The sequence below is a fragment of the Caretta caretta genome, chromosome 25 (assembly GCF_965140235.1).
Source record: "Caretta caretta isolate rCarCar2 chromosome 25, rCarCar1.hap1, whole genome shotgun sequence".
Taxonomy (NCBI): Eukaryota; Metazoa; Chordata; order Testudines; family Cheloniidae; genus Caretta; species Caretta caretta.
Window position 1 is genome coordinate 19020912 of NC_134230.1, and position 27214 is coordinate 19048125.

At 60.8% G+C, this 27214-nt stretch overlaps 1 protein-coding gene across 6 annotated transcripts in view; it reads left to right on the forward strand.

Moving 5' to 3' along the window:
- PDE4C (phosphodiesterase 4C) overlaps nucleotides 1-25635 on the forward strand; it is a 121809-nt gene extending 96174 nt beyond the window's left edge. For 5 of the 6 annotated variants that reach the window (XM_048830528.2, XM_048830529.2, XM_075123223.1 and 2 more), the window contains 12 exons: nucleotides 502-575; nucleotides 873-922; nucleotides 4108-4220; nucleotides 14323-14416; nucleotides 17519-17697; nucleotides 18341-18439; nucleotides 20062-20226; nucleotides 21298-21397; nucleotides 21944-22098; nucleotides 22826-22948; nucleotides 23455-23637; nucleotides 24961-25635. In XM_048830528.2, coding sequence (XP_048686485.2) covers nucleotides 502-575; nucleotides 873-922; nucleotides 4108-4220; nucleotides 14323-14416; nucleotides 17519-17697; nucleotides 18341-18439; nucleotides 20062-20226; nucleotides 21298-21397; nucleotides 21944-22098; nucleotides 22826-22948; nucleotides 23455-23637; nucleotides 24961-25521 — 1896 coding nt within the window. In that variant the 3' untranslated portion in view covers nucleotides 25522-25635. Of the gene's footprint in view, nucleotides 1-501; nucleotides 576-872; nucleotides 923-4107; nucleotides 4221-4298; nucleotides 4670-14322; nucleotides 14417-17518; nucleotides 17698-18340; nucleotides 18440-20061; nucleotides 20227-21297; nucleotides 21398-21943; nucleotides 22099-22825; nucleotides 22949-23454; nucleotides 23638-24960 lie in introns of those variants that run through there. The other variant, XM_048830532.2, reaches the window with a different exon arrangement.
- The last annotated feature ends 1579 nt before the right edge of the window (nucleotides 25636-27214 follow it).

Sequence of the window (27214 nt, forward strand, 5' to 3'; positions counted from 1 at the left end):
AGAGGGAAAACTCTGCCTCTTGCATAATAGGTCCCAGCCGCTGAGTCAGGCAGTCTGGGAAGGGAGTGTCCAGACAGACAGGACAGAATGACAGGCCTAGCACAGAGCCCTGGACTTCACCTGCCCCATCCAAACACCAGCTTCTCCCCCACTCCCCAAATACTTAGGCACCATCCTGGCACATGCTTCCAGAGCTCAGAAAGGCCTTTGGGACATCCCCTCTCCTCTCCACCTCCACCCACCTCCCAGGCCTGGGGCAGATCCTGCCTGTGAGCTCTGGCCATGAACCCCACACTCTCCCCGTATGGGGCTGCTGCTCCTGCCATCTTTGTGGGGCGGATTGTGGCGTGAATTCCAGTCTGAGCTCTGACGTTCCAGGCTCCCAGCCATGGGGCTCTCAGGCGTAGCTCCCCAGGAGCCTGCTGAGCTGTCCGGCTCCAGGCCCTTGCCCAGCGTCTTTCTTCACTGCTTGCCCTCAGCAGCTGCCTTCCTCTCCCACAGGTCCTGGCCAGCCTGCGCACTGTCAGGAGCAACTTTGCCATGCTGACACATCTGCAGGACCGCGTGGCTATCAAGTGAGTGGGGAGCAGCCAGCAGCAGAGGGGTTCGAACATGCATACTGGGGGGCCCATCCCAGGGGGCAAGGTCCCAAGGGCAAGTGGGGAGCATCCCCCAGATCCAAGAGCACAGAGCAAATGATCCTGGGGACAATGGGATGGGAAGGGGAGATGGGGGAGAATCTGATTCCCATGTACACAGTAGAAGCTGCTTCCCGGTGTACGGGAGGTGGCCCTGGGGAGGGGACTGTGTTTGACTCAGGTGCACCCCTGCAATGCCACGCTCAGCTGCTGCCTGTCCCACGTGTCTTGCAGGAGAACTTCTAGCAGCAACCCACCATCTGTGTGCAAGGCCAGCCTGTCGGGTAAGTTCCCTGCAGGCGCCAGGCTCGCTGCAGCAACAGAACCAACCTCAGGGCTGTCCCGGGGCGCAGGCGGCTCGCATGGAGGCAGCCGGCAGCAGCTGGTTAGAGCTGACAGGGGAGGGTGAGACCCTCCCTAGGATTCTCTCTCCCGACTGGCCTCCCCCCAGGATCCCTCTCTCCCAGCCCCATCAGAGCCAAGGCTCAGGGTTCCCCAGCAAGAAGGACGTGAATCTCCGGCCTCAGCCATCACCCACCTGCCCTGCAGAGCCCAGGGCCGGGAAGTCAGAGCAGCTGCCTGCTGTCCAGTGCCAGGGCTGCAGCTCGCCTTGGTGCTGGGACGTCAGTCTGGTGAGAACGGTGGACGTGGGCACGTCATCCGCTCAGGCGCCTATCCCGGCATCCCTGGGCGATGCTCTGGAACTGCTCTCTACGAAGCCAGGCAGGACTCTGGGGAAGTCTCCTCTCTGGGAGCAGCCTGTCTGCAGGGCAAGAAGCTCACACGGCTTCCACCTTCCTGGGTCTGAGCTCGGAGCATTCAGCATCCTCTGACCCTCCGTGCGCTTCCCACAACCAGTCGGCCCAGGCCGGGTCCTGGGGAAGCTAGAGGGTCCTGCCCCCCAACTCCACAGTCAGACGGGACTCTCAGCCAGCCAGTAAAACAGAAGGTTTATTAGACGACAGGGACATGGTCTAAACTAGAGCTTGTATGTGCAGAGAACAGGACCCCTCAGCCGGGTCCATTTTGGGGGGCAGTGAGCCAGACAACCCCGTCTGCACTTCACTCCTTGTCCCTGGCCAGCCCAAAACTGAAACTCCCTCCAGCTCCTCCTCCTCTGGGCTTTGTCCCTTTCCAGGCCAGGAGGTCACCGGATTCCTTTGTTCTCCAACCCTTTAGCTCTCACCTTGCAGGGGGGAAGGGCCCAGGCCATCAGTTGCCAGGAGACAGAGTGTCGGCCATTTATGTACCCTGGCCCTTTGCTCTGCAACAATTACACCCCCTTATCCCACCACCTAGAGACTTAAGAAATGCATAGGGGAAACTGAGGCACCCCTACAGTATTCATAGGAAACATTAAGAACAGTCCCACTTCGTCACAGGCACCACCCCTTACCATGGGCACCGTCATGCCTGGCCCCTCTTATGGTGTCACTGGCACCGTCCCCATCATGAGCCCCGGGAGCCATGTCCCATGAGGTGCTGCAATGGCAGCTTCCAGGAGATGGGGCCTCCTGGGGCCAGGCCTGTGGGAATGAAGCTCCACTCACACTCCCCAGCCTAGTCCCCCAAGGGGTGAGTGTGCCGTGGCTCTGGCACGGCCCCTCCTGATCCATGTCGGGTTTTCGCCTGCTCCCTCCTGGCTCGCTCCTCTTCATGCCGCAGCAAGGATGGAAAAGTCTCCTATTGACGTCAGACGTTCCATTAATAAAACTCTCTGCTCCTGTCTCCAGGCCTGAGTTCCAGCCCCGGTGGGAGGCCTGCTGCCTGCAGCTGGGCTGCTGGGTGGGCTCTGTCCCGGCTTCCTCTGACCCCGGCCAACCCGCAGCACACACACAAACCTGAGTGCAGCTGGCTTCAGCCTGGGGCGTGAGCGTGGGGGCTGCTGATGCCATGTGGGGGCCAGAGGGGCACCCCTCAGCCAGCCAGTGGGGAACCTGGGCACCTTTGGGTGGAAGCAGGGCATAAACCCTATCATCGCAGAGCCTGGCAGCCCTGCAGAAGTCTGTGCCCCGTTGAAGGGCCAAGTACTTCTCGAGGCTGGCCTGACCTTACTGGGTAGGACAGGGGGCGTGGGCCTCTCCCTCCCTGGGTAGCTGGATGGGAGGGTGTCCCAGGACATCTCTGTCTGGGGCAGGGTCATAAGGCCCAGTGTAGGGCCCAATCCTGGCAGGGGTCCTGCGTGGACTTGGGGCCTCGCCCCCTGCACCTTGGGCATCAATGCCAGGGCAGCTGTGCACCTAATCTGGCCTGGGGACTATGGTGACACAAGTCTGTCAAGATCCAACGGCAGAAGTTGAAGCTAGCCCAGTTCAGACTGGGAATAAGATGCAATGAGTGGAATTAGCCATGGGCTGTGCTAGGGTCTCCCTCACGAGGGATGGTTTTCCTGAAAGCTATACCCTGGCTCAAACCGGCATTAATTCAGGGCAGGTCACTGGCTGTGCCCGGCAGGAGGTCCGACAATCACATCCCCTCTGCCCTCAGAATCTAGCTAGCAGGGCAGCAGGGCCTTGGGCCAGGGACATTCACCCCATGGGCTGCTGCCCAGAGGAAACGGCAGCTTGGCCAAGCCCCACTGTGTGTACTGGGCTCAGCTCCCATCGCCCCGACTCTGGGGGGTGCAGTGTGGCCTGTTATTGGGGAAAGCAGCCGCTTGGGCCCAGAAATCCCTGTTGTTTCATGGCAGAAAGTCACGCAGCAATTCCCCCAGCCAGGCTGGGGTTCGGCTCCCCCTCGGCTCTGTGCCACGGTTGTGCCTCGGTCACACAGACAAGCTCCCGGCAACGTCCGGGGCCTGGCACCGCACCGCTGGGGGCAGGCCCAGCTCCAGGGCAGCTCTGAGGGATGATGCCGCTCACAAGCTCCAGTGCTGGAGTCCGTGTGATTGCCTGGGCCCCGGGCAGGACTCGCCTGGTAGCTGGTGTCTGCAGCAGCCGGGGGAGCAGAGCTCCCTTCTCGAGCTCCTGACGGAGATCGTTATCCTGTTGGACCCCAAATCCCCCCAGAGCCCCGGCCCTGCCCCTTCCCTTGGCACCAAACACGGCAGGCCCAACCCCCTGCTGTCACCATGGCAACACAACCAATGGCTGCAACTTCCACCCGATATTTGCTATTTGTGCTTTATGTAACGAGCCGGCCCCGCGAGCACCCCTGGCTCGGCTCCCCCCGCACCACGCGCGGCCAGCAGGCAGGCCGAGCGCAGCACAGCCCCGGCGGGAGAGGGCAGAGCAGGCCAGGCAGCGGGAGAGAAAACTTCAGGGCTAGAGGCTGCTACGCTGCCCGGGCGCCGGTCTGTGAAGCAAGGGCACGTCTGGGCCCAGGCGTTCAATGCTGGGAGCAGAGCGGCTGCTGTGCATGGCCCAGGGGGCACGGGCGTGATGCTGAGAGCCTGGGGCATGCTGGCATGGCCTCCGGCCAGCTGGCCAGCGAGCACCCTCCCCCATGCCACCTGCTTCTCTGTCCGCAGAGGATGCCTGTCAGAAGCTGGCGATCGAGACCCTGGGAGAGCTGGACTGGTGCTTGGACCAGCTGGAGACCCTGCAGACCAGGCATTCTGTCAGCGAGATGGCCTCCAACAAGGTGAGAGACGCAGCAGCTCCTCGCGGGAGCCCACGATCCCTGACCGACCCTGCTCCTGCCTAAAACCCCCCACCCCAGCCGTCCTGTGGGCCACAGCTGTGCAGAGAGAGCTGGTGGCGTGCCCCACGCCCGGTCCTGCAGAGCCTGGACGCAGGGGGTCGCACTCCCCTGCCCCCTTCCCCACAGGAATGCAGCCTGCTCTGGGCTGGAGTGCGGCAGCTGTCTGACACACAGCGATGGCACGCAGCAGATCGGGACAGGAAGTGGAGAACGCTCTAGCCAGCTGACATGGGAAGTTTTGGAAAATGGTCCCCAGACCAGAGCCGTGGGGCTAGCACCTTCTGCTGGGCGCTTGGCAGATTATGGCCAACCCTGTCGACAGAAGCTGCTGGGTTAGGTGCCTCTGCGTTTGGTAGCAGTAGCTCCAGCGGAATCCAAGGCAGCTACGGGTGAGTAGCCCTCTGGCAACCTGGCTCCATGCAACTCCTGCGGGGCCCGACTCAGCATAGGTCTGCTGCTGCTCTGTGTGTCACCGTCGTGCCCAGGTGCCCCAGTCACTGGCTAGGACCCACTGCACTGGCCGCTGCACAACCACAGACCGGAGAGACACCGCCCCACGCCACAGAGACACTACCGGGCGTACCCCATGTGAGGATGGGACGCAGCAGGGAGGGGGGAGTGTTCACCTGGGAATGTGCCCCGGGGAGGGGAGACCTGAGAGCCTGTCCCCTGAGCCAGGAGGGGGCGGGGGAGGTGACACCTCTGCCCGGGAATGTGAAGACAGGCTGCAGAAGGGAGCCTGCTGCGGGGGGTTTAGTTTTTTGTCCACCAACCACAGCCTCAGGTCGGAAGGGCACTGTTCATACAGTTGCTCCAGTACGATTAGGTCCAGCAGGTCCTCTTTAGCTTGGGCCCCAGCTGTCCACTTGTGGGCATACCCCTGCATCCGGTTGACCAGTTGTAGGTAGGTGACCTCAGGCGTTTTACGCTGACTCCAGAACCTTCTCCGGTACATCTCGGGGGTCAGCCCAAACTCACGGAGCAGGGCCTGTTTGAACAGTTCATAGTCCTCTGCCTCCGGCCCTGTCATCCGGCTGTACACTTCCACGGCTTTGGGGTCCAGTAAGGGGGTGAGGAACTGGAGCCTGTCTGCAGGGTCAACCCTGTGCATCTCGCAGGCATTCTCAAAGGCCGTCAGGAAGCTGTCTATGTCCTCCCCCTCCTTCCGCTGGGCCAGGAAGCACTTATCAAAGCTCCTTGCAGTCTTGGGTCCCTCCTCACTCACCGCAGCCGGGGCCCCACTGCTCTTCAGCCTGGCCAGCTCCAGTTCATGCTGTCTTTGTTTCTCCTTCTCCTGATGTTCCCTCTCCTTCTCCTCCTGCTCATGATGATGTTGTTTTTCATGATCCTCCAGCTCCCTCATTTTCATCTCCCTCTCCCATTCCATCTGCTCCAGGGATGGGGAGCTCCGCCGGGAGGATCCCCTGCTGGCTGCCGGGGTCAGGGTGCCCTTGGTATTCGCTGGGCTTCTCCCAACCCCTCCCCCAGGCCTAGGTAGGAAGGGTCTCGAGATGTCCTCGGCAGCAGTCTGACCCCTCCCAGCCCAGTCAGGCCCCAGGGCCCACGCTGCATTCACTGGGCAGCTTCCCTCAGGGACAGGGATCGGGTCATCCAAGCGATCCCTCTCCTCCAACTGGGCAATCAGCTGTTCCTTGGTGGACCTCCCAATGCGCAGCCCCCTCTGCCTGCACAGCTCCACCAGGTCGCTCTTAAGCCGTTTAGCGTACATCTCCCTGCTGGCCACTCGCAGGCCGGGCAGCTTTCCACGGTTTCCAGGAAGAACCCCTCGTGTGCCAGTCCTTCTTGAGGTCACCACCTCTTTGCCAGGGTCGAGCTGCAGACTCCTCCGCCCCCGGGACCGCTTGCTGCAATCCCCCGGGGGACCCTGTTACTGCAAAAGTCCTTCTCTCTGGTCACACACTCCCAGGGGTTAACCGCCCCCTGAAACCATCTCTCTCTGACTCTTCAGCACGCCTGGTCCCCATCAATCCCCCTTCGTTTTACTGTTCCCCAGTCACTTACTGCAGGAAGCGCCATTCACGGGGTGCAGTACATCCCACGGCTGCCACCAGTTGTCACGGAGTGTGGGGGAGTCCAGGCCCTCTGCACCCCTCTTCCTGGGATTCACTGAGACTCTCAGCCAGCCAGTAAAACAGAAGGTTTATTGGACAACAGGAACACAGTTCAGTTGTGGGTACAACCAGGACCCCTCAGTCAAGTCCTTCTGGGGGAGCAAGGAGCTTAGACCCCAGCCCTGGGGTTCCCTGCCCGTTCCTCCACCCAGCACCAAACTGAAACTAAACCCCCCTCAGCAGGCTCCCTTCTGCAGCCTGTCTTCACATTCCCGGGCAGAGGTGTTACCTCCCCCTCCCCCTCCTGGCTCAGGTTACAGGCTCTCAGGTCTCCCATCCCCAGGGCACATTCCCAGGTCAACACTCCCCCCTCCCTGCTGCGTCCCATCGTCACACCCCAGCGCCAGACTCGGCCTCATTGCCCCCTGTGCGTTGGCTCCCACTGTCCGGATGGGGGACACGTGGGTAACATCTCCACCAGAAACGGTGTGTGGCCAGGGGTGCGCTCCCTCTGGGGTGGTGCAGGGGGCTCCTGGCAAGAGGGTGTCTGCTGCTTCAGGGCCCTTGACCAGGGTAGCAAGAAGCAGGCTCAGCAATGTGCCCAGCTCTGGGATTCCCCACGCACCATGAGCTCAGGAATTACGTTCCCCCTTCAGGGCTCTTCTCTGACTGAGGCAAGTCGGGTTCTGCACTGACATGTTCTTCGCTCCCAGATCAGATTTACCTTTGGGGTGCAATGGCTAATGGGGTCCTTCGGTGACAGTGTGCCCCGCTCGGAGGGCTGGACATTGCTGCTCTGCTCACTGATGGCAGGCCCAGGTGGGTGGAGGGAGGCGTTAGGATGTAGTCATATTTATGGTTAGTTCTTTGACTGGGTGGGCTCTGGTGCCTTTCTCATGGGGTTCAACGCACAAGGGGTGCGCATACACACAGCCCCGCCCCAACCTGCTCACGCTGCAGCAGCCAGAGAGAATCTGGGCTGTGCAGTGGGCCTGAAAGGTTAAACCCTGGCTCTGGCAAACCGAACGGGGGGTGAGTGCCAAACCCGAGTGAATGCCCTGCCCACAGCTCCTGGCCCTTTCTAGCGAGGGTTCTCAGCTGTAGGCCTCGCTGGTCTGAGCCGTGGTGTCCTGGCACAGGGAAAGTGTGTCTCAGGGAACCGGGTCCCAAGCCATCAAGCGAGGGCTCAGAGCTTAAAGCCAACACACTGGGAGCCAGCCCAGCCTCTAAAGTGCTGGTCTAATGCCTCTCCGCCTCCAGGCAGACCGCAGCCTTCGGCATTCGCTTAAGCCTGTGACCTCAGGCCTTCACACTCAGCCACCAGGGTCTGCCGAGCAACCCAGGAAGAGCCAAAGGACTTCCCCCTGCTTTGTGGAGAGAGGGGAGCACCAGGGTGGTGCTGGTGTGTAGTCACTGGGGCCTTCTCGGCACTGGCAAGAACTGCACCGTAATTCACCAGGGCGGCAATGGAGGAAGGGTGGCCGTGCGGCTACGGCCCGGCTGTGGGAGTCGGGGGAGCGAGGCTCAGTTCCCAGCTATTGCTCTGACTCCCTGGGTGACTTTGGGCAACTTACTGGATCTTTCCATGCCTCAGTTCACCACCTGTAAATGCGAACAATGATGCTTCCCTGCCTCCAGGAGGGCCATGAAGATAGGTCCATAGACACTTAGGATGTGCTCAGATTCTTCTGCCGTGCGTATCCAGGCTCAGGGGCTCTGAAAGCTGCCGAGTCCTGTCTGGAGAGGGTTGGATGTTGTCTCCACTGCCATCCTGGAACTCGTCAGTGCTGACGAAATGTGAGGCAGAAAATCCTGCTCTCCTCCGGAGGGACCTGCCTGGCCAATTGCTCTTGCAGAAGCCAAGCCCATGAGCGATTAGGTTCCTGGTCCTTCCGCTCTGACGAATGTTTGCGCTAGAAGGCAGCGGAGACGCTCGTGTGTGTGCGGCGCCAAGTTCTCAGCTTACGTCGCCCGCTCCTTCCTTCCTGGCGTTACCAGACGCGGCTGCGGCAGCATGTGCTCGGCTGCTCGATCTGCACCTCGGCTCCTTCTCCGGCTCATTTCGGTTTCAGGAGCTTGCATTGCCAAGTGGCTCAGGACTGCGGGCTGGGCCTTCCTTAGAACTGGTCTGATCTGCGGGGTGGGGGAGAGCCCCGATACACACACGCACCGTGCAGAAGCGGAACCGGGACCTCAGGCTTCAGCGGGGTGCCAGGGGTGTAACCGGGAGCAGAGGCTACCCCAGGCTGCGTTGTACACATGTGCTGTCTCTCTCGCCAAGAGTCGAGGGTCTGGTAAAAGGCATTCCTTCACTAGCTCTCGCTCCAGCACGCGCAGTCCGGCAGCCCAGCCCTCGGCCCGGGGTGCTGAGAGCCATTGACCCAGCTGTAAACCCTGCATATAATAGAAACCATTTCAAGCCAGGGGGTGCACCCCCAGCCCCGCTGTGCCCCTGGCCCCACCTTGCCGTCCTGAGCTGCACCCACCTCGAGGACTGGGCCCCATTTCCTGCACCAGGGGGACAGAGGCGAGAGCTGTCACCGTGACAGCCCAGGACCCGGTACGAAACTGTAGAAAAACCTGAGTGTCTCTGGATTAAGTTTAGAAGTGTGTGCAACAAGAGTGATGTAGTGGTGGGAGTCTGCTATAGACCACCGGACCAGGGGGATGAGGTGGATGAGGCTTTCTTCCGGCAGCTCACAGAAGCTACTAGATCGCATGCCCTGATTCTCATGGGTGACTTTAATTTTCCTGATATCTGCTGGGAGAGCAATACAGCGGTGCATAGACAATCCAGGAAGTTTTTGGAAAGCGTAGGGGACAATTTCCTGGCGCAAGTGCTAGAGGAGCCAACTAGGGGGGGTGCTTTTCTTGACCTGCTGCTCACAAACTGGGTAGAATTAGTGGGGGAAGCAAAAGTGGATGGGAATCTGGAAGGCAGTGACCATGAGTTGGTTGAGTTCAGGATCCTGACGCAGGGAAGAAAGGTAAGCAGCAGGATACGGACCCTGGACTTCAGGAAAGCAGACTTCGACTCCCTCAGGGAACGGATGGCCAGGATCCCCTGGGGGACTAACTTGAAGGGGAAAGGAGTCCAGGAGAGCTGGCTGTATTTCAAGGAATCCCTGTTGAGGTTACAGGGACAAACCATCCCGATGAGTCGAAAGAATAGTAAATATGGCAGGCGACCAGCTTGGCTTAATGGTGAAATCCTAGCGGATCTTAAACATAAAAAAGAAGCTTACAAGAAGTGGAAGGTTGGACATATGACCAGGGAAGAGTATAAAAATATTGCTCGGGCATGTAGGAATGATATCAGGAGGGCCAAATCGCACCTGGAGCTGCAGCTAGCCAGAGATGTCAAGAGTAACAAGAAGGGTTTCTTCAGGTATGTTGGCAACAAGAAGAAAGCCAAGGAAAGTGTGGGCCCCTTACTGAATGAGGGAGGCAACCTAGTGACAGAGGATGTGGAAAAAGCTAATGTACTCAATGCTTTTTTTGCCTCTGTTTTCACTAACAAGGTCAGCTCCCAGACTGCTGCGCTGGGCATCACAAAATGGGGAAGAGATGGCCAGCCCTCTGTGGAGATAGAGGTGGTTAGGGACTATTTAGAAAAGCTGGACGTGCACAAGTCCATGGGGTCGGACGAGTTGCATCCGAGAGTGCTGAAGGAATTGGCGGCTGTGATTGCAGAGCCATTGGCCATTATCTTTGAAAACTCGTGGCGAACGGGGGAAGTCCCGGATGACTGGAAAAAGGCTAATGTAGTGCCAATCTTTAAAAAAGGGAAGAAGGAGGATCCAGGGAACTACAGGCCAGTCAGCCTCACCTCAGTCCCTGGAAAAATCATGGAGCAGGTCCTCAAAGAATCAATCCTGAAGCACTTGCATGAGAGGAAAGTGATCAGGAACAGCCAGCATGGATTCACCAAGGGAAGGTCATGCCTGACTAATCTAATCGCCTTTTATGATGAGATTACTGGTTCTGTGGATGAAGGGAAAGCAGTGGATGTATTGTTTCTTGACTTTAGCAAAGCTTTTGACACGGTCTCCCACAGTATTCTTGTCAGCAAGTTAAGGAAGTATGGGCTGGATGAATGCACTATAAGGTGGGTAGAAAGCTGGCTAGATCGTCGGGCTCAACGGGTAGTGATCAATGGCTCCATGTCTAGTTGGCAGCCGGTATCAAGTGGAGTGCCCCAAGGGTCAGTCCTGGGGCCGGTTTTGTTCAATATCTTCATAAATGATCTGGAGGATGGTGTGGATTGCACTCTCAGCAAATTTGCGGATGATACTAAACTGGGAGGAGTGGTAGATACGCTGGAGGGGAGGGATAGGATACAGAAGGACCTAGACAAATTGGAGGATTGGGCCAAAAGAAATCTGATGAGGTTCAATAAGGATAAGTGCAGGGTCCTGCACTTAGGATGGAAGAATCCAATGCACCGCTACAGACTAGGGACCGAATGGCTAGGCAGCAGTTCTGCGGAAAAGGACCTAGGGGTGACAGTGGACGAGAAGCTGGATATGAGTCAGCAGTGTGCCCTTGTTGCCAAGAAGGCCAATGGCATTTTGGGATGTATAAGTAGGGGCATAGCAAGCAGATCGAGGGACGTGATCATTCCCCTCTATTCGACATTGGTGAGGCCTCATCTGGAGTACTGTGTCCAGTTTTGGGCCCCACACTACAAGAAGGATGTGGATAAATTGGAGAGAGTCCAGCGAAGGGCAACAAAAATGATTAGGGGTCTGGAACACATGACTAATGAGGAGAGGCTGAGGGAGCTGGGATTGTTTAGCCTGCAGAAGAGAAGAATGAGGGGGGTTTTGATCGCTGCTTTCAACTACCTGAAAGGGGGTTCCAAAGAGGATGGCTCTAGACTGTTCTCAATGGTAGCAGATGACAGAACGAGGAGTAATGGTCTCAAGTTGCAGTGGGGGAGGTTTAGATTGGATATTAGGAAAAACTTTTTCACTAAGAGGGTGGTGAAACACTGGAATGCGTTACCTAGGGAGGTGGTAGAATCTCCTTCCTTAGAGGTTTTTAAGGTCAGGCTTGACAAAGTCCTGGCTGGGATGATTTAACTGGGAATTGGTCCTGCTTCGAGCAGGGGGTTGGACTAGATGACCTTCAGGGGTCCCTTCCAACCCTGATATTCTATGATTCTATGACCCCCGCTCCGCAGCCCTCCCCACGCCTGTCCTGGCAGCTGCACCGAGCCAGGCTCCGTCCCCTGGCCAATCTTTGAGATGGAGGCTGGCCTGCAGCACATGAAGGGTTAAAGCGGGCTCCCTCGGCGGGGGCTCAGGCAGCCAATGGGAGAGCGGTGCTGGGTCCTGCCCCTGCTGTGGAGCTCTCTCTCATTGGGCAGCAGCGCTCGTGGGGGCTCCCCGCCACAGGCGGAGCAGCCCTGGGGTGCCCAGGGCAGGCGCAAGGTGCTGGACATGGGTCCGGACCCCTGCAGCCCGCCGCGATGCAGCCGAGAGCTGAGCCGCCGGGCCCTCACGGCCTGTGCCGCGTCCCGCGCTCAGCATCCTGCTCCAATTCGTGGGGCATCAGGTTTTCGGCTGATCCTCCCCGGCCCCCCCAGCTCCCGGCCCCCCCAAGGGGGGACGAATCTCCATTTCCCAAGGAGCATCCCTGGCTCCGCCGAAGGCTTCTGGCTGCATGGTGCCAGGCTTGTGGGGGGGAAGCTGAGATGCCTGACGCAAGGCCTTGGATCTCCGCAGCCTGGGGCTTTATCAAGGTAAGTGGGTGAGCTGGCCCCAGGCCCAGGGGCTTGTCACCCTAGCAAACGGCGCGGCAGCCTGGTCCGGTCCCGCCCTCTGGCTCTCACACCCCAAGCAGGGTGCAGCCTGCTAGTGCTGGGGACAGGCTGCACCCCCGGGCACCCTTGTGCTGGAGAGCCCGGGTCTAGCGTGTCACCCATGGCAGCTGTTCAGGGGATGGCAGGTTGGCCCCCCGTCCTCACAGTGCCAGCTCCCCTGCAGTGGGGAGGGAGGCCGGCTTTTCCAGCCACAGGTTCCCAAAATGCGCCTCAGTGCCCACCTGGGGAGGCAGGGCCAGCCGTATTTCCCAGTGGGTGTCCTATTCTGCCTTGAGCAATTGCCTCCAGCCCTGGCCCTTGGTGATGGCTTTAGCTGCCCCAGTCATGTTTTGTCTCCTGCCCCAGAACCAACGTCACCCCCTGGAAATTCTCCCGGTGAGCTCAGCCAGTGCCCTTCGCAGGGTCCCTGCCAGGCACCTTCTCCAGGGTGGCATGAGCCTGTGCCCATGGCAGTAGCTCCCACGCTCTGTGTGCTCCCTGCTCCTTTCACACGCACGTGGTGCTGTGCAGTGGGACTGATCCAGAGTGAATTCCCTCCCTCGCCCAGCACTGCAGCAGCCCTGGGGGGCCATGCTCCACTGCCTGCCGGGAGACTAGGGCGAGGGGCATGCCAGGGACAGATATGCATGTTCACTGATGCCTGCCACTCCTGGGCTGGAAGAGTTAACCCAATCCCTGGGGCTCCATGCTCTGCTGGGAGCAGTGGGCCATCAGTGGGCCATGCACTGGTGTGGGCATCCCGGAGAGGGTTGAGCAGCTGCTGTCACCCGGCCACACAGGCCGTACGGCTCATCTCCTGCCCAAAGGGGCGTGATTGGGAATGAAGGGCCAAAGCTAGATCCCAGTGCACACGGTTCAGGGAGCAAGATCTGCTGCCAAGCTCCTGGCTGAGCAGAGGCGCGACCCTGTGTTGACCTGTCTAGAGGCGAACTTGGCAAACGTCTGAGGAGCAATTAGGGCCCAAGTCTCTACCGGGGCCTCTGGGCCTCCCATGATAGAGACCACCCCTAATAACAGCAGCGATAAAAGCCTTCAGGTGGCAGGCCAGTCACTGAGCAGATCATCTTCAAAGCCAGCTTCCTGAATGGGTGCTCAAATTACCGGCCTGCCAGTCCTGAGCTCTGGGCTTCCCTCCCAGGCCCAGCCAGTCCCTTAGCCTCCCAGCTGATCAGGGGCCAGGCTGCCAGCATGTTGTGATTGTGCCATGTGCAACGTGTGTCAGACATGATGGTGTGAACGCAGGGTCCAGCCCACTCCCGGGGAAGGAAATCGGTCTGAAAGCAGCCTGTGATCAGAACAATTTGCTTCAGCTGCACCTGCTGGGATATTCCCCAAGAATGAGCATGAAATGGGACAACAGCCCTATCATGGAGTGTGGGGGAGTCAGGGCCCTACACCCCTCTTCTTGGGATTCACCATGACTCTCAGCCAGCCAGTAAAATGGAAGGTTTATTGGACAACAGGAACACAGTCTAAAACAGAGCTTGTGGGTACAACCAGGACCCCTCAGTCAAGTCCTGCTGGGGGGCAGGGAACTTAGACCCCAGCCTTGGGGTTCCCCTGCTTTCCACCACCCAGCACCAAACTGAAACCAAAACCCCTCCAGCAGGCTCTCTCCTCTAGCCTTTGTCCAGTTTCCCAGGCAAAGGTGTCACCTGGCCCCACCGCCTTCCTGGCTCAGGTTACAGGCTCATCCCCTTCTCTCCCATCCCCAGGGCACAGTCCCAGTAGAACTAGACGACATTCCTTGGTCAGTCCACCCCGCTCCCTCCTGCGTCACAGGCCCAGATGCAGCGAGTTCATGTAACAGCCCGTGCTCACGTCCGTGCAGCTCGTACCTGTGCGGGCTACGGCTCTGTGTTTACCTGCTGGTGCCGTTCCGCGGTGCAAGGTCTGGTGTCGTACACCTTGGAAGGCCCAGGTCATTATGAGCACCTTACAATAAAACACGTGAGAACCTCCCAGGGCAGAGTGCTGCAACGCTCAGGGAAATGAATTCCTGTTGCCATCCCCAGAGCCCACTTGGTGCTTCCAGTCCACCCGTTTCCCATTCCCCTGGGCAGGGCCATGGAGGCTGGGGCGGGTCCCCCTGCTCAGGTCCCCTGGCCGTGTTCCTAATGGGTACCATTTCTTGTCTTTGCAGTTTAAAAGGATGCTGAATAGGGAACTGTCACACCTCTCCGAAACCAGCCGCTCTGGCAACCAGGTGTCTGAGTACATCTCCAGCACCTTCCTGGGTGAGTAGCAGAGCTGGGGATGCCGTGCCTGCGCCGTCCGTATGCCAGGTGTGCCCCATCCATACACGGTGGCACTTTCCTTTAGAGAATGTGATGTCTGGAGTTGAAAGACCAGTGAGAAGCCAGGGATGGCAGCTGGAGCCAGAGATTTTCTCTTGTGCTTCACTGTCCTCATCACCTCCCCACTGAGTGCTAAGCAAAGAGACGAGCCCTAGCCACGTGCGGAAGCCCCATTGTCTCTAGGCTTTCCTAGACTGGGCCAAACCCAGGCAGAAAACATTGAGGGGTATTGGTGCATGGGGTGGAAGAGCCCTGCCTCTTGCATTTTGTTTCTGATTCAATTCTGTGTAATCTCTTTGGGGCAGGGTTTGCAAAGCACCAGCACAAAGGGGCTGGGGCGAGCCAGGGGTGGCTGTAATCACAGGGCTAATGATTGTTGTGAGGGTAGATAGGGGAAGATGCTGTACCCAGCAATGCTGTTTCAGCCAGCTAGGGAAGTTGTGTGACACACCACTAAAGAGACAGGGCATGCCACAGTCTCCTGGTCCTGCATCATGCCCTGGCTAAGCACATCAGCCACTTCTTCCCAATGATGGGCCGTGAGAATAACGAGGCCTCCCCTTTATCTCCTTCGGCAGAGAAAGGAGAAGTGGCCTTATCTGCCCTCCTGACCTCTTGCCGGGTTACTGTGGGAACGTGGTCTCTGCTGGATGTGACAGGGCTGATTAAAGTGCCAAAAGCAAGGTTGTCGGAGAGAGCTGGGGCTGCGGCTCTCTCCTGGGCCCCCTCCACCCCCAGTCAGGATTGAGGGGCAGGCAGGAGGGATTTCTCTGTGTCTCGGCTCGCTGTACTCTCTACGTGTCAGTGTGGTTGGGGTGGGGTCCAGCAGCCTTGCAGTGGCCAAGGTGTGTCCAGGGTTTAGGAAGGGCCTGGTTTAACACGTCCCCAGCTGCAATTCAGCCTGTTGCCCCAGGGCACTCTGCCGGCTTTCCAGCTGGAGTTAAAGAGCCGGCCACGTTTCTAGTGCCACAAAATAGTGACACAGAGGCCAGAAGATACATTCCTCAGCGTGCGCACCAGCCCCCGCGTCCAAGAGGAGGGTTTGCCCGGTAACGGAGGGTCTGTCTGCAGAGCACTTGGGAGTGGGACTGCAGCATGCATCGGCACGCCCGAGCGCTCCAAGAACAAGAGCACCATAGCCATGGTAGCTGGGGGCGCTATCCCCCTGAGGATGACCCAGCGTCCTGGGGGATGGGGGGGCTCCTCCATCTTCACTGCTGCTGTTACTGGAGGTCGCCAGATCAAAGTGAGCTTTGTACGCACACCTGCTGCAGACCGGAGAGCAGTGCGGACTGACCGTTGAGAGACGGCGACACCAGGGGCTGTATGAACGCTGCCCAGTGCCAGCCAGAGGCTGCTGGCCTCTCACCATGCGCCTCCAGCCATGTCTGGCACAGAGCACCACAGCTGTTCCAGGGCTCTGTCCTCTGTGTCCCTTTGTAACTGCAATCCAGACCTGACCTGGAGGCGAGATGCTTTCCCTGTGTCTCTTCCTTTCCCAGCAGAGCTGAGGGTGGAGCCGGAGCCCAGCCAGAGCCCTCCTGCTGGAGTCAGCTGGCAGTGGGAGGGCAGGGGGCTCATCTCTGGGCGCCTGGCTCTTGAACTGCAGTGCCGTGTCCAGGCAGAGCTGGGCAGCATGCGCTGGGTGCAGCTGGCAGCCGATTCCTTTGGGTTTCTCTTGCACTGCCCAGCTCTGCATGGGGCCGTGCACAGACCCTGCATTCCTGGGGCTGAGGGCTCAAAGCAGCCTGGTAAGCCAGCGCTTGTCCCTCTGGATCAGCCCTGTCCCGCACACAGACTTGGCTTTGCTTTCAGTTTCCCAGCCCCCCTTCAGCAGCTGCCTGTTTGAGGAATGCAAACGCCTTGGGGCTCCCTGCAAAGTTTCAGGCCCTTTGCTGAGATAGTGGGGCTTTAACAAAGGGAGCATTCCTTTGGGTACCTACCTGGCTGCAGGAACAGGAGAGGCCTCCACAGATAAAACCTGCACCACTCCTGCCCCCTGGGGCACTTTACCAGTCAGAATGAATGCAGGTTCCCAGCCCTGCCTCTGGGCTGCGTCAGCAGCTCCATTTTACAGATGGGGAAACTGAGGCACAGAGCAGGTCAGCGGCTCTCCTGGGAGCCTCTGGCAGATCTCGGAACAGCACCCTAAGGGCGATGGAGCAGAGTTGTCTGGAAATGAAATGTGTCTCTATGAAGAACCCCGGCTTGCCACAGTTCCCGGTGCTGGTGTGTGTCGGGGAGAGGGCGGGGGGTGGTTTACACAGGCAATCTGTGCACGTGCGTGTGCACCAGGGGAGAGGGGAGGAATTGGTCTTTGAAACATCAGTTTAGCTGGGAAGCTCCAACATTCCTCAGCACATTGTCTCCCGTTGCCATGGCAGAGATAATATTATTCAACTCTGCTTACGTCAATTCTGGGTCTGAGTCGTATGGCGGGTGGGTCAGGCCTGAGCAGCGTGAAGCCGTGGGGCTCGGGCGGAAAGCACACGGGGGTTGCTCCAGGATTTTAACTCTCTCGGAAACTGACAGCAGTAAGCCCGGTCACAGGCCGGGGCACTGAGCCGGCTGCTCTCAGGCGCTGAGTGCGGGCGCTGGGCTGCAGTGCAGGACTTTGACGGGCGCTTGGCAAGGGTCACGCAGTGTTCGCAGGGGGAGGGGGGAGCTTCCGGTTTGAACTCCCCACTGCCCCTGCTGCCTGTCACCCGCTGCCTGGGGCACAGGGTCAGGGGCTTTCCCCCGGCCTGGAAGAGGTGTCCCGATCCTGGGCACCCCCGCTGGAAATCTGCCAGTGTCATGCTGCTCATGGACCTCACCCAGCTGTGCTGCCAAGGGGCTCCGAGGTGGGGGGCGTTCAGTGGGCCCGCTGGCTCTCAGAGCAGCCTCGGCTCACCAGCTGCTCAAGGAAGCAGGACAGAGGCAGGTTCTGGAATGGTCACAAGGTCCGGACCCGGGCAGCATCCCCAACTCCCAGAGGGCGATAGCCTGCCAGGGGGGCCGTGCCCGATGCGCTGACCGTTCCCTGCATTTTCTCTCCCCCAGACAAGCAGCATGAGGTGGAAATTCCCTCCCCGACGCCCAAGGAGAAGGTCGCGGAGAAGTCGACGTGCCCCATGGCGCAGATCAGCGGCCTGAAGAAACTGACACACAGCTCCAGCTTCATCAGCTCCGGCATCCCTCGCTTCGGGGTCAAGACGGACCAGGAAGGGCTCCTGGCCAAGGTAAGCAGGGGGAGGAATGCTTCGCCCCAGGGCCCCTCGGCCCCATATCCCCCTGGCTGCACCCCCCCCGCCACGTGTGTGCCAGCCGTGCCCCCCCACCCCGTCTCACCGCAATGCATGTGCCAGCCGTGCCCCCCCACCCTGTCCCATCGCCACGCGTGTGCCAGCCGTGCTCCCCCACCCCGTCCCATCGCCACGCGTGTGCCTGCCGTGCCCCCCCACCCCGTCCCATCGCCATGCGTGTGCCTGCCGTGCCCCCCCACCCCATTCCATCGCCACGCGTGTGCCTGCCGTGCCCCCCCACCCCGTCCCATCGCCATGCGTGTGCCTGCCGTGCCCCGCACCCCGTCCTACTGCCACGTGTGTGCCAGCCGTGCCCCCCCACCCCGTCCCATCGCCACGCGTGTGCCTGCCGTGCCCCCCCACCCCGTCCCATCGCCACGCGTGTGCCTGCCGTGCCCCGCACCCCGTCCTACTGCCATGCGTGTGCCAGCCGTGCCCCCCCACCCCGTCCCATCGCCACGCGTGTGCCAGCCGTGCCCCGCACCCCGTCCTACTGCCACATGTGTGCCTGCCGTGCCCCCCCACCCCGTCCCATCGCCACGCGTGTGCCTGCTGACTCACTGCCACGTGTCTCTCCCAGGAACTAGAAGATACAAACAAATGGGGTCTTGACATGTTTAAAATCACAGAGTATTCTGGCAACCGCCCACTCACGGTCATCATGTACAGTATCTTCCAGGTGAGTGAGCCCCAGGGTGGCTCCCAGTGGGGGCAGGGCATGGGCAGCGTGGAGCTGGAGGTAGCAGGGGGCAGGGTGGGGGTGGGGGTAGGACAGGGGGCAGGATAGAGGTGGGGGGCAAGGGATGGGGGCAGCACGGGAGCAGGGGTGGGGGCAGAGCATGGGGGCAGGGCAGGGGCAGCATGGGGGCAGGGCAGGGGTAGGGATGGGAGCAGGGCAGGGGGCAGAGCATGGGGGCAGGGCAGGGGTAGGGGGCAGAGCATGGGAGCAGGGTGGGGATGGGGGCAGGGCAGGGCTGGGGTGGGTAGGCGGGTGCGGGGGGAACAGCACGGTGCCTCTTACTCTAATCTGACCTCCCAGCACAGTCCCTGGCCTCACCTCTCCCAAGCTCCTCCTTGTCCGAACGGGCAGCGGTTTGGGGAGGTGCCAGGTCAGCCACGGGTTGGAGAAACTCCCTGGAGCCTTGAATTAAAAACCCTTTGTCCAGCCAGCGGGGGGGGGGGGGGGGGGGGTCCCAGAGTCCCCGGGCGATGCTCTGGAGCTGCTCCCTACGAAGCCAGGCAGGACTCTGGGGAAGTCTCTTCTCTGGGAGCAGCCTGTCTGCAGGACACACAGCTCACCCGGCTTCCACCTTCCTGGTTCTGACCTCGGAGCATTCAGCATCCTCTGCCCCTCCCTGCGCTTCCCACAGCGAGTCCGCTCAGGCGGGGTCCTGGGGAAGCCAGAGGGTCCTGCCCCCCAACTCCACAGTCAGATGGGACTCTCAGCCAGCCAGTAAAACAAAGGTTTATTAGACAACACAAACAGGATCTAAACCAGAGCTTGTAGGTGCAGAGAACAGGACCCCTCAGCCGGGTCCATTTAGGGGGGCAGCGAGCCAGACAACCACGTCTGCACTTCACTCCATGTCCCAGCCAGCCCCAAACTGAAACTCCCTCCAGCTCTTCCTCCTCTGGGCTTTCCCCTTTCCCCGGCCAGGAGGTCACCGGATTCCTTTGTTCTCCAGCCCTTTAGCTCTCACCTTGCAGGGGGGAAGGGCCAGGCCATCAGTTGCCAGGAGACAGAGTGTCGGCCATTTATGTACCCTGGCCCTTTGCTCTGCAACAATTACACCCCCTTATCCCACCACCTAGAGACTTAAAAGATGCCTAGGGGGAACTGAGGCACCCCTCCAGTATTCAGAGGAGACATTAAGAACAGTCCCACTTTGTCATAGGGTGTCCCTGCCGCTCACGGAGCTGTGCCCCCACCCTGATCCTGCTAACGCCTCCCCCCCCCCCCACCATTCCCTCCCTGAGCTCAGCAAGGCCCTGGCTGTGGCAGTGTAGTGGGGAGGCATGGGTGGAAGCCCCTGGCTAGGGAAGGGGATGGGGAGGATTTGCAGAAGCAGCCGGGCAGCGGGCACAATGCTGCTCCCACCATTCCTACCCCACCTTTTCCTGGGCAGGCAGGGGCTGGGCATGGCTGGCACAGCACATTGGCCCTGGGGTACCTGGGGCTCTCTCTCTGCTGAGCTGGGCCTGAAGCCAGGGACTGACCCTGGCTTGTACTGAAGCTGTACTGGTGGCGGGGAGGTCAACACCCTGCACTGAGCCCATCCCACCCTCTCTGCTGCCCAGCAGGAGCGGGACCTGATGAAGACCTTCCGCATCCCAGCCGACACCTTCATCACCTTCATGATGACACTGGAGGACCATTACCACGCCGATGTGGCCTATCACAACAACATCCACGCCGCAGACGTGGTCCAGTCCACGCACGTGCTGCTGTCCACGCCGGCTCTGGAGGTGAGGGGGTGGGGACAGCTCTCGGAGTCGCTCCCCTACCCAGGCTCCAGACTGGGTGGCTGGCGGGGCTGCACACTGGTGTGACTCCATGGAGGGAAGGAAAACGGCACATCAGGACTTCCCCTGGGCACCAGAGCTCAGCGCCCCCCAGAGCATGTCTCTCTGCAACCTGGGCTAGGTCTGCACCACGTCACAAGCCATCCATCCCCAGGGAGGTTTGTCCATCCTTTAATTAAGGAGCCATCTTTGCACAGGAATCATAGACTCGTAGGACTGGAAGGGATCTCGAGAGGTCATCTAGTCCAGTCCCCTGCACTCAGTGCAGGACTAAGTATTAGCTAGACCATCCCTGACAGCTGTTTGTCCAGCCTGCTCTCAAAAATCTCCAATGATGGAGATTCCACCACCTCCCTGGGCAATTTATTCCAGTGCTTAACCACCCTGACAGGTAGGAAGTTTTTCCTAATGTCCAACCTAAACCTCCCGTGCTGCAATTTAAGCCCATTGCTTCTTGTCCTATCCTCAGAGGTTATTGAGAACAATTTACCTCCCTCCTCCTTGTAACAACCTTTGACGTACTTGAAAATTGTTATCATGTCTCCTCTCAGTCCCCTCGTGCAGCCCAGTTCCCTGGAGTTTTGGGTGGTCCCTGAAGGCAGGTCACACTGTCTGGGTGGGACACATGGCTGCAGGGGGGAGGGGTAGGAGTTACATTTGCTCCTTCCCGATGTTGTCCAGCAGATGCTGGGTCTCCCCACAGTCCCATCCTGGACCTGTTCATACCAGGATCCAAGCTGGGGGACACCTTCTGCCTGGAGTGTGTGGGAAATACTGCGACTTTCCCTCACCCCGGCTCGCTGCCCCAGAATGCAGGCAGCCCGGGATGCAGGCACCTCCAGCCACAATTAACCAGAGCCAAGAGGCTTGCTCCCAATGGGCTGTGGTGACGTGCACCTCGGGCTTGCCCAGCATGCAAACCCACGTGTTCGATGCGTGGGCCCATCACGTCCGTCGTGCTGCAGAGCAGCTTTCTTTCCGTTCTGACTCCCTTCCCCCTGTCCCTCGTTCCAGGCGGTGTTCACGGACCTGGAGGTCATGGCTGCCATCTTCGCCAGCGCCATCCATGATGTTGACCACCCAGGCGTGTCAAACCAGTTCCTGATCAACACCAGTGAGTTCAGATCTCCCAGGAACCCGCTGGTCCCTGGAGACGCGTGTGTCATATGGCTGGCTGCCTCAGGTCACTGTAATGAGACACTGGCCAGGTGAAGCAGCCCTTGCAGAGGCCTGGCACTCACAGGGTTAGTTCCACTGCCAGCCTCCCCTGACCGAATCCAGGGCTCCTACTGCAGAGCAGAGCCACGGTACGGGGGCCCTGTGCCATGTGGCCCAGCTCCGTGAGGTCCCTGTGCTGGGCGCGGTGGGTCTGAACCCCGGGTGTAACCGTGGGCATTGGGAGCTTACCTGCAGTTCTTCTGCAAACAGTCACGGTGCAAACATGGTCACCTACTGCAAGGGCAGGCCCGGCCCCCCGAATGGCTTCTGCACTTGGTATTGACGTGGCCCCGGGTACCCCATGAGGTGCCCCAGACCTGGCTGGTGCCAGCCATTTTTCAGCGCAGGCCCCTTTGTAGCGGGGGTCCCACCCAGAGCCGCCAGCAGCTGGCGGCCGGGCGCCCGCGTCGGCCTCTTGTGCTAACCCCGCCTGTCTCTGCAGACTCGGAGCTGGCTCTGATGTACAACGACGTCTCTGTCCTGGAGAATCACCACTTGGCTGTGGGCTTCAGGCTCCTCCAGGAGGAAAACTGCGACATCTTCCAGCACCTCAGCAAGAAGCAGCGGCAGTCGCTCCGCAAGATGGCCATCGACATGGTGAGGGGGCCAGGGCCTGCTCAGCGCTTATGAGACGCAGGATCTGACCCCGACTCCAGGGGGGTCAGGCCTAGGTACTCCCTACAGACTCCCCACATGCAGCTGGGGCCAGAGCCACCCTGAGCACCAGGGCGGGGCAGTGTGGTACCATCATAAAGCAGGTGACCCACGGTCAACCCCCAACGTCTGCACGGAATGACAGCCTGACAGTAACGGGCCCCCTTTGACTGACCTGACCCCTGTCAGCTCCGTGGGGCCCTTGGTGCAGTGGTATTGCAGAGCAACGGCCCCCGTGCAGCTGGTTCTGGTGTCTCTCAAGCTCCCAGCAGGGCTTGGCAGAGTCAGGGTCAATAATCCGCAGACTCAGTGGTGGCCCAGAGGGAGCTGGACATGCTGTTCCCTTCACTCCCAACAGGACCTGGCTGCTCTGGGCACAGCTGATCTCTGTCTCCATCCTGTTCTGTGACATCCCTGGAATGGGAGAGTCGCAGCCTGCGAGGTCCCCTCTAGCTGCCCCCTCCCCAGCCAGTCTGGGATTGTTCCCCACCCCAGACCCCAGCGATCGGACTGGCCTAGGAGGCACAAGAGACCTGCATTCAGTTCTGTGGATGTGGCTGCTGGACCCGGGGTACTGGGGGAATGGAGGGACAGGCTGCCTGGTTTGCTGACCGTGGGGCTGGGCCGCTCGGCTGGACACAGGCTAATGGGTGCCCTCTCCTCTGTGCAGGTGCTCGCAACGGACATGTCCAAACACATGAACCTGCTGGCAGATCTGAAGACAATGGTGGAGACCAAGAAGGTGACCAGTCTGGGAGTCCTGCTGCTGGATAACTACTCGGACCGAATCCAGGTGAGGTCCAGGGATTCTGGGACCCCGACCCCATGGAACGGGGCAACTCAGCACTGCGTGGCTGCAGGCCAGGGCACGCCGCAGCCCTTCCTCCTTATTGCTTTCCCCATCGGCCTGAACTGCTCACGTAGGTTGGTCTCCGGCCTGTGATGCAACAGTAACACTCCTTGGCGGAGACATTCCTCCCTGCTGCCCCCTCTGCCCTTCTGAACCCGAGACAGACCCCAACCACCCACCTTCTCTGGCCCCACCCCAGCACTCAGAGCTCCAGCCCCAGGCCCTGCTACAGCCAGGTCTGGCTCCAGGCTGGGTTGCTCTGGTGCTGTCCAGGGGGATGCTCTGGTGCTGTCCAAGCGAATGCCCAGCCAGGGCCCTGCCCCCTCAGCTTTGGGCATCTCGTGCAGACATTGCAAGGTCCCACACCCTGGGAGTGGGGCCGGCCAGGGCAGCCCAGCATCGGGGAGGAGGACGGGCTCTTTGCAAAGCTGTGACTGTTCTTCCCCCAGGTCCTGCAGAACATGGTTCACTGTGCTGACCTCAGCAACCCAACCAAGCCCCTGGAGCTGTACCGCCAGTGGACTGACCGGATCATGGTGGAGTTCTTCCGCCAGGGGGACCGGGAGCGGGAGAAGGGCATGGAGATCAGCCCCATGTGCGACAAGCTCAGCGCCTCTGTGGAGAAGTCCCAGGTGGGGCGGGGGCTGGAGCCGGGGCTGTGCTGGACTGGTGGGGCGGCCCCGTCAGGGCTCAGTGCTGGGCAGGACAATGCAGAGTGGGGTGGAGGGGCCAGCGAGGCACCATGGAGCCCAGCAGGAGGGAGGGATGTGGCCCAGGGAGGAGTCATCTCTGGGGGACCTCTGCATCCACTAGCCTGGGGAACTGTCACCAAGCAGAGGGCAGGGGCTCTTGGGCCAACCCCTCTGCTTCCACCCCACTGCACTCGCCAGTGGGGAGGATCCTGCCACGGCCCCATCCACCCAGCACGTTCGCTCCAAGGCAGCATTCGGGCTCTTGTGGAAGGATCCGGGTGGGGAGAGGCAGCCTGGGCGCAACTCCCTGGGGGCGTGTCACGGAGTCCCCGGGCGATGCTCAGAAACTGCTCCCCATGAAGCCAGTCAGGACTCTGGGGAAGTCTCCTCTCTGGGAGCAGCCTGTCTGCAGGACACACAGCTCACCCGGCTTCCACCTTCCTGGGTCTGACCTCGGAGCATTCAGCCTCCTCTGCCCCGCCCTGCGCTTCCCACAGCGAGTCTGCCCAGGCGGGGCTCCTGGGGAAGCCAGAGGGTCCTACCCCCCAACTCCGCAGTCAGACGTGACTCTCAGCCAGCCAGTAAAACAGAAGGTTTATTAGACGACAGGAACATGGTCTAACACAGAGCTTGTAGGTGCAGAGAACAGGACCCCTCAGATGGGTCCATTTTGGGGGGCAGTGAGCCAGACAACCACGTCTGCCCTTCACTCCCTGTACCCAGCCAGCCCCAACTGACTCCTCCTCCAGCTTTGGGCTTTGTCCCTTTCCCGGGCCAGGAGGGCACCGGATTCCTTTGTTCTCCAACCATTTAGCTCTCACCTTGCAGGGGGGAAGCGCCCAGGCCATCAGTTGCCAGGAGACAGAGTATCGGCTGTTTATGTACCCTGGCCCTTTGCTCTGCAACAATTACACCCCCTTATCCCACCACCTAGAGACTTAAGAACTGCCTAGGGGAAACTGAGGCACCCCACAGCATTCAGAGGGGACATTAAGAACAGCCCCGCTTCGTCACAGGGCGATAGCAGGTGGTGAAGCAGGGAGGAGCTGGCACCTAGAGTCGCCCATGGGCCCTCCCGTCAGCAGCCTGTGGAAATCAGCAGAGCCCTGTCCCAGGGGCAGGTCCCCGCGTGGTCCGAGTTGGATGGCGGGAGGTGATGTAGATGCTGGGCCTGCCTGCAGGAATCCCCGGGGGCAGGGATGTTGCCCCTCTGGGGACGTACCTGGACCTGCCTGTAACCCCCAGCTCTGCCTTTGCTCACAGGTGGGCTTCATCGACTACATCGCTCACCCGCTGTGGGAGACGTGGGCCGACCTGGTGCACCCCGACGCCCAGGAGATCCTGGACACGCTGGAGGACAACCGGGAGTGGTACCAGAGCATGATCCCGCACAGCCCCTCGCTGCCTGAGGAGCAGGACCCTGAGAAGGGCGGCGGGGGGGAGAAGTTCCAGTTCCAGCTGACCCTGGAGGAGGAGGGCGAGTCGGACACGGAGCCGGAGGAGGCCGAGAGCCCGCTGGAGGAGGACAACAGTGGCAGCGACTCCAAGACGCTGGCCACAGACGACTCGGAGTCGGCAGAGTTCGGCTCAGCTGGCAGGGACTCTCCGCCCCCCACGCACGGCGGCCCGCTCAGGAACATGCTGGTCAAGCAGAAGGAGGCCCTGCACTTTGACGACAGGAGGGCTCTGGAGAGGACGCTCTCGCAGCCCGACGGCGGCACCTCATTGGGGTGCCCGGAGCTGGGCCGCAGGGGGAGCCTGGTGGACGGGGAGCTGGGCCTGGACACAGAGGGGAAACTCACGTTTCTGCCGCTGGGGACGTAACGGGCGGGGCCCGCTGTGCCCATTGCTTGGGTCTGGGAGCCACCCGGAGACTGGGCGCCGCAGGGTCGTTAATAAAGAGAGCGAGAGCGGGGCCGTGTCCTGGCTCCCCTCCCAGCGGCCTGGCGTGGAGCACATGAGCTCTGTGGGCCCCCACCCTCCCATAGCACCTGCTGGGGACTGAGATCGGGACCCTCCGGAGGGAGCAGGCAGCAGCTGGCCAGGCGGGCCCGGACTGGAATTGTCAAGCTGCCGTGTGCCCTCAAGTGGCGACCGGGCAGCTCCCAGGCGGCGTGGGAATGGCTCTGTACCTGAGCAGGCCCCCAGCCGCCCTGTGCTGTCGCTGGGCTCGGACGGGGCTACGGCAGCAGCATTGTCATGTGTGTCTTGCCTCACTCTCCTCGGTCTCACCCTGTGCCCTGCGTCCCCGCGCCTGCCAGCCAGGGCCCTCCTTGGCCGGGCAGAAGGGCTGGGAGCGGAGAGGAGGGCAGACGGGCCATGCAGACCCATGAGCATCCCTGCTGCTCACAGCTAAGCACTGTGTCCCCTTCAGGCTGCTGCTCTGGGCACATGCCCTTTGGCTCCCGAGTGGGGAGCGTGTTCCCTGGTACCCCTGGGCCGGTCCCCCTTGGAGCCTGGCTCCCTCCCCCTCCCCCTGCTGGGATGCACTGACTCTCCTCCCAGGAAGGCCAGGCCTTGGAGCCACATGCACATCGGACCTGTGCCAGCCCGGGGGCCCAGCTAAGCCCTTAGCAGCATCCCTGCCTTGCTGGCCTGGCTCCCCACCTCGAGCTCCTGCGCAGCCAGTCTGCAGCCTCTTGCCTATTAGCGCCTCGTTGGGCCCCACGGGCCGGCCCAGCGCTCCCTCCGTGAAGCCTCAACCCCGCCTCCTTGTGCGTTTCGCCCGCTGTGCAGCGTGTTCCCTGCCGCGGCAGTCCCCAGAGACCAGCCAGCCCCTCGCCACTTCCCTCCCGTCCAGACACTCTGCTCCCTGGGCAGTTCCCCAGCCAGCCACCCCCTCCTGTGGAAGGGGATGTGGGGCGGGGACCCCCTTCCAGGAGGTGGTGCTTTGCCCCCACGTTCCAGCTCCAAGCACTGCGACCCGTGGCTGGAGCGCTGGGTGCATGCAGGCCGCAGCTGGGATTTCCTCAGAGGGTGCCTGTCCCATCATCTCCCCAGGAGCTCTGGGGCCGGGCACTCAGCTCCTGTGGCCTGGCACAGCTCCTTGGTACCCAGCAGAGCTGCCGGCCTCGGGCCCTGTGAGGAACAGAGCCGGGAGACAGGAAGGAACCCTGTCCATGTCACCGGGCGCAGGCCCCTCTCCCCCAGGCCTCCCCACGGGCTGGGTCCAGGGAGGTGGCTCCCTGTCGAAGGGTTTGGATTCTACCTGCATAGCGGCTGGGCCCAGAGCCCAGGCCCAGCTGTTCCCACAGGGGAAGGAGAAGCTGTCTGGGTCTCGGGCACCTTTATCCGGGCTCTTGGTGCCACACCAGAGCTGTGCTGCTCAAGCTGTGGGTAGCCCCTTCCCCGTCCCGCCCGGCCCAGCTGTGTGGGGCCTAGTGAAGCCAGCAGGAGGCACCGCTGGGAATGGGCGTTTCAGAGCGGGGCAGCGGGTCTCTGTATTTACAGGAGCTGTCACGGAAAAGCATCTAGTCTGCCCGCCAGGGACACCCCGTTCTCACGCCTTGTCCTGCGC